At 52.8% G+C, this 6,000-nt stretch overlaps 1 protein-coding gene across 1 annotated transcript in view; it reads right to left on the reverse strand.

The window, feature by feature from the left end:
• Window positions 1–2,818, reverse strand: part of CRHR1 (corticotropin releasing hormone receptor 1) — a 65,348-nt gene extending 62,530 nt beyond the window's left edge. The window contains exon 1 of the mRNA XM_053362114.1: window positions 2,693–2,818. Coding sequence (XP_053218089.1) covers window positions 2,693–2,719 — 27 coding nt within the window. The 5' untranslated portion in view covers window positions 2,720–2,818. The remainder of the gene's footprint in view (window positions 1–2,692) is intronic.
• Window positions 2,819–6,000: the final 3,182 nt, after the last annotated feature.

Below are 6,000 nucleotides of genomic sequence, written 5' to 3' on the forward strand. Positions count from 1 at the left end.
TCCCCTAAATCCCACCACCACCAGCAGCTCAGAGTCCAGTTTCATTTGTGGCAATGGCAGCCGCAAATTTCTCTGCCACTGTTGCTGCTCTCAACACAGATATTCTTCAGCTCTGGATGGAGTAGCAGCACTTTTGAAGAGGAGCCACACTCCTCTCCCAACAGTCGAAAATGTAATGCTCCAGCCTATAGAATGGGTCACAGGAGCCAACTCCTAGGGGCCAAGGTCCTTTCGGGCCCCTTCCCAATAAAATATTTGAGAAGGCTGCCCTCCCATTGATGGGCATTGCCATTCAAATGGTGTATTGTGATCGACTATACAGGGCTGGGCTTATCTACCCCCCATATTTTATTCAAGTTGGCACCCCTGATTTGGATTTCATTGATCTGTATTCTAAAACATGCAAATTTCCTAGATCTATGAGCCACAAAGGGCACTCCATTTGGGGTAACTTACAATGACAGGTGACCACCATAGAAGGCAGTGAAGCTGATCTCCCATTCAAAAGTGCCTCTGCCCGGGGTTTGGCGTTGAGGGAGGGAGCACCTCTACTGCCATTAAAACAGCAGTGGCAGCAGCAAAAGCACAGAGGTGCTGTCACCATCACAAGCAGGGTTGGAGCCTGCCCTTCATTGTGTGTGCAAGTGTTGGGTTGTGGGGTGGGGGCACCCTGCCAAGGGTCCTCCCAAGCCTGACACTAGTCCTGCTCTAGTCCTCCTCATGCCGCAAGCAGAGAGCTGTTACACTGCCCAAAGCTGCCCACAGAGCAAATAATTTCGTAAGAATGCGCTGAGTCGATCTGCTTGCTACAGGGGAAGGCTTCGAAAATTGGGACCACCAGTCAATGACCTGGAGGGGGGACTGTTCCGAGGTGTATAAAAATATAATATTCAAATCATCAACACAAACAAAAGCCAGCTAGGGAGCCTTTGCAAATGCGTAGTGTGTTGTTTTTTTAATTGGGTACAATCCGTTGCACAACCTTGCATCCCATTATTCCAGCACCACCCATGTCACATGGAATGCTGAGCAGAGCAGTGGCTCTCACATTCTTTGCTGAAAGTCTATCAGGGATTCCTCAATGGGAAACTCAGTAATGGTAGCTGAGTTTTCATAGAATCATAGCATTGTAGAGTTGGAAGGGACCCCAAGGGTCATCTAGTCCAACCCCCTGCAATGCTTTGCTGAAAGGCAGCTTGCCCACCAATTTCAATTTTCCCATTGACGTACAACCAGTGGGCAGACCCTTGGTTCACCACTTATGAACAGTCTCTGGACCAACAAACCATGACAAGGCTCACCTGGCCAGACTATGAATTGCTAGAATGTGCCCCAAAATCCTCTGCAGTGTGCAGTGGTCATAAAACAGATACTTAAGAACAGCTCCCACCAGCTTTCCACAGTTGCCAGGCCTCCAGTGCTCCAGCAGGGTTCCCGGTTAACACCTCTTTAAAAAACAACAACTGGCTAGCCACTGTTTCAATTTCCCACAATGCTCTGGAGTCCTATTATGTCTGGGGCATTGTGGGAAATTATCAGGGCAGCTATATGGAACTGCCCGGCGCTGCTCAGAGTACTGCGGCTGTCTCCTCTGTTGGAAACAAGGTTCCCCCAGAGTCCCCCCACCCCACCCACACAAACTTGCACTTAAGGGCTCCTTGGAAGCTGTGTGGAAGAAAAAAGGCATTCCCTGAAGGTCAAAATTCTGAAAGACACCAGGTTAGAGTACATAGCAATATTGCTAGTTTCCAAATACAGTATGTGAATCTTCAGTTTGCCGTGGGTTTTGCCTTTCCTACAATGTTACACAGATTTCTTGGTCTGTGTGGAACAAAGCTACACACTCACACACTCACAGAGAGAGAGAGCTATCAGTTGCCCTGATAGCTTCAACTACACTTCCTTCCTTGTAATCAGGGACATTGCATGTTTAGCGGGGCTGAGCGGAGATTCTAATCTGTGTTAGGGATCATTAAGTAATGGAGCAGTTATCACAGATTAATTAACCAGGATTTATTTATTTATTTAAAAGATCCCATCATGAACAGCACTCCGCTCCTCAGCCTGCTCACTCCATGGGTTACTCAGAGGCTGGGGTTACTTGCTCACACACAAACAAGCAAGCTGGCCAGGGAGACTTGGACTGGAAAGCTGGGCTGGCGTTTTTTGAGGCGCTCCAGCAGAGAGGCAAAAAAAGCCGGTGGGGGGGCAGTGATGGAAGAGGAGGAAGAGGCTCTGCTCCCGGCTTCGCACAATAAAACACACAAACACAGACTCCGTACCCACAGATGGGTGGTGTGAATACAGGAGAAAGGGGAAGGGAAATTAAAAAAGAGAGGGAGGCGAAACTCCCCCTCCTCCCCCAGTCTCCACTGCCCATGCCGGATCAGAACACCCCTAACTCATCCCCGGTTTCGCTGCCCACCCCGGGGTTGGAAGGCTGAATGAGGAAGAGAAGGGGCAAGAAGAAGAGGAGAAGGAAGAGGGGATCTTCTCCCCCCCCCCCGCCACTTGCCAGTCTGGTGTGTGTATATCCCCACTCTTGCCTCTGCCCCCCTTCCCTTCAACGCCCCCAACCACCACCACCAGCGTACCCCGGGGAGTGGAAAGTTGAATCGAGGGGGAGTGGGAGGGATCCAGAACCCTCCCCCCTCTCTACCCACTCTAGGTCAAACCGCAGCCCGCCTCTTACCTGCAACCCCCTGCTCCGGGCTTCCATCGCTCTGCAGCTCAAGTCGTCCCCGTCCAGTCCAGAAATCTCCTGCAGCAGCCGAGCCAAACTAAGCTAAGAGCCAGGCGAGCCGCCGCCGCCGCGGCAGCCTCCTCCCCCGGCCTGCCCCGCCCCCACCTGCCTCCACTTCATGTCTTGGGAAGGGTCTGCCCACAGGCAGCCTCGGGTGGCCTCCTCCCCGCCCCCCAGCAGGAGATTGCAGGGCCCCTGCAGTTTAAGTAGCAGGCGGGGACACTCCCCCCTCACCTACGCACACCTGAGCTGGAAGCGAGGATGCTCACATCGCCCAGGACAGCGCTCTGCGGTCACCCACCACCTGCTTTTGAATGCCATCTGATTTGGGCTTGAGCACCGTCTCTCTCATTTCACCCCACTGTGCCCCAGTAAAACTACTCAACTTCCAGCTCATACCTGACTCACCTGGACCCATTTGTTCTGCAGGCGTAGGAACAAAGGAGGCTGCTTGAGTCAGACCGCTGGCCCATCTAGCGAAGCATTGTCTCTAAACTGGTGGGAAGTGGAGCTCTTGGATTTCAGACAAGGTTTCTCTCTCTCTCTCCCCCCCCAACCCTACCTGGAGATGCCAGCGATTGAAGCTGGGACCTTCAGGTGCTCTGTCTCTGAGCTACAGCCTTTCCCCATCATGCACCTGTTGGCGGCTTACTGCGCACATTGTAGGTCAGGGATGGAGAGCCTGGTGCTCTCCAGATATTGTTGGACTACCTCGTTGGCCCTTGGCTCTGCTGGCTGGAGCTGATGGGAGTTGGCATCCAACCACACCTGGAGGGCCACAGGTTCCCCATTTTTGCTATAGGTGGAGAGTGGGGAGGTGGCCTGGCTGTGCCTTTGGGGAGGAAGCCATCATATAATAATAATAATTTATTATTTCTACCCTGCCCATCTGGCTGGGTTTCCCCAGCCACTCTGGGCGGCTTCCAACAGAATATGAAAATACAATAATCTATTAAACATTAAAAGCTTCCCTAAACAGGGCTGCCTTCAGATGTCTTCTAAAAGTCTGGTAGTTGTTGTTCTCTTTGACATCTGGTGGGAGGGCATTCCACAGGGCGGGTGCCACTACCAAGAAGTGTTGAGGGGGCTCAGAACTGACAGGGTTAAGAGTTCTGAGTGATGACGCCTCACATTCTGAGGGCGGGCATAGAACACGGAAGGGGTGTGGATTTCTCTGTGTGCTTTCAGTGAGTCTGCGTTGCGGCTTGGGGAAGCAAGCAAGATGTCCGCTCGGTCTCCAGGCAGGAGATTTATAACTGTTGTGTTTTGCTAAGGATTAAAGACTTTACGATAAGGACACTGCAGCGTCCAGCCTGAGTTATTGACTTCGCACGAAGAACGTTCAAGCTTCTCTTCCGCTGTGTTTTATGCTCTGCTGAGTCAAAGGTCCCGGGGGGAAGACCAGAGCTGCGCGAGGGAAGTGTGCCGGACCCCCCCGGTCGATCTTGACCCCGAACAGGTTATGGGGATCAGCACTAAAGATAAGCAACGTTCGTGCGTGTGAGGAGACTGCAGGCAAAGAGGCCAGCAGCCAAAGGCCAGCTAAGGAGTAGCTGGAGCCAGCCGGGAGGAGCTCGCTGGGAAGGATCTGCCGGACCGGGAGGTGCTACTGTATCGTGAGTAAGCTGGGCCCCCGGGGAGAGATGGCAGACAGCCATGAATCGCGTGCAGTCCCTTTTGAAGAGGCAGACGGGAAGGAGCCCTGGGTCGGTTGGCAGGCACTGAAGAGAGTGGGAGCCACACCAGAGGGGGCTAGACGCCAGCCTGAGGGACGCCCAGCAGGGGCCAGATGCTGCACAGAAGCTGGGGAACGCCCAGAGCGTCAAGAAGGGGCTGTGGGACGCCCTGGAAGCCCAAAGTGGGCTGAAGCCGTGTCTGAAAGCTGCTGCGATGCTTTGACACGCCAGAGAGACTGGCAGCCGTGTGCTGGAAAGCTGCTGGAAGCTGGGAAGAGGAAAGCAGTGGCAAGCTGTTCCTCTGGAGGCTATGCACCCAAGTTTGGGGATGCAGGCCAGGAAGGCCAGTCCAAGAGTCTTGAGAGTGCCCAGGCTGTTTGGCAGGAGCTGGAGGGGGTTTGCAGAGAAACCACAGCAGAAGCCAAAAGCCATTTTCCCAACGGCAGAAAAGCCTCGAGGAGGATTGCTGCTGGAGAGGTTGGGGGGGCAGCGAAGACCAAAGGCACGTTTGCAAAGTTTTCCACTAGGCGATGTTTTGTTTGTGCCTCGGCTGAACACCTGCGACGCAACTGCCCACAGAGAGCAACGGAGCCAGGGCAGGAAAGTCCCAAGGACATTTCCCATGGGAACCAGTCGGGTTTCCATGGCAACAGCGCAGGCAGGCGTGAAAAAGCTTATCAGCTGACTGCGGCGATGGCGGTTTTGGACAACACCACCTGCAGCGAGAGCTCCAAGGTCGGGGGCAGGAGGAAGTCAGTTGCCAAGGCAACAAAGAAGGACAACTCCGGTGGGGGGAGCGTGCTACGTTGGGTTGTTGACTCAGCTGCGAATGCCCATCTGGTCACAGCGCCACCTGATGGACAAATGTGGAACTGCAAAGCTGTTTCAACTGAGAAAACAGTTAGATTTGCTACAGGGGCACAGGGCCGTGTAACCCATGTTTCTAACATGTTCGTCTCTTTTTTACAGGCTGAATTGAAGGTTTATGTTCTCCCTGAGATAAAACATTGCCTGCTTTCTGTACCTTCTCTTTTACAGGAGGGATATTCTGTGAGTTTTGAAAAAAATATTTGCACCATCTCCAGAGATGGGAAGGAGCTTGTAAGTGTTGGAAAAAATCAGAACAACCTCTTTGTTCTGGAATCACCTCTCGAGGGTGAGGGGAAAGCCACTGACCACACTCATGTGTCGTGTGCTTGCGTGTGGCACAAGAGGATGTCACATGGGTCCTGTGAGGACGTCCAGATGTTATCAGAGTGCACCAAAGGTTGCAAGGTAAAAGAATGTGGTAAACCTTTGAATTGCAAGGCTTGCAGGAAAGCCAGAAAGAAGGGGTTTAATGATCCCAGTGTAGAGAGAGTCACCACAAAGCCTTTTGAGCTTGTGCATGCAGACCTTTTAGGTATGCCACAGCCAAGTCTGGGCAAGGCCAAGTGGCTGTTGGTGCTGACAGATGATTTTACTAGGAACGCATGGGCTTTCACGCTGAAAGCTAAGGAGGAAGCAGCGCAACTGATCAAAGATTGGGTTGCGGAGGTGGAACAGAGGTTCTCCACCAAGGTGCAAGGTTTCCAGTTTGAC

Source organism: Podarcis raffonei, chromosome 13 (assembly GCF_027172205.1).
Source record: "Podarcis raffonei isolate rPodRaf1 chromosome 13, rPodRaf1.pri, whole genome shotgun sequence".
Taxonomy (NCBI): Eukaryota; Metazoa; Chordata; class Lepidosauria; order Squamata; family Lacertidae; genus Podarcis; species Podarcis raffonei.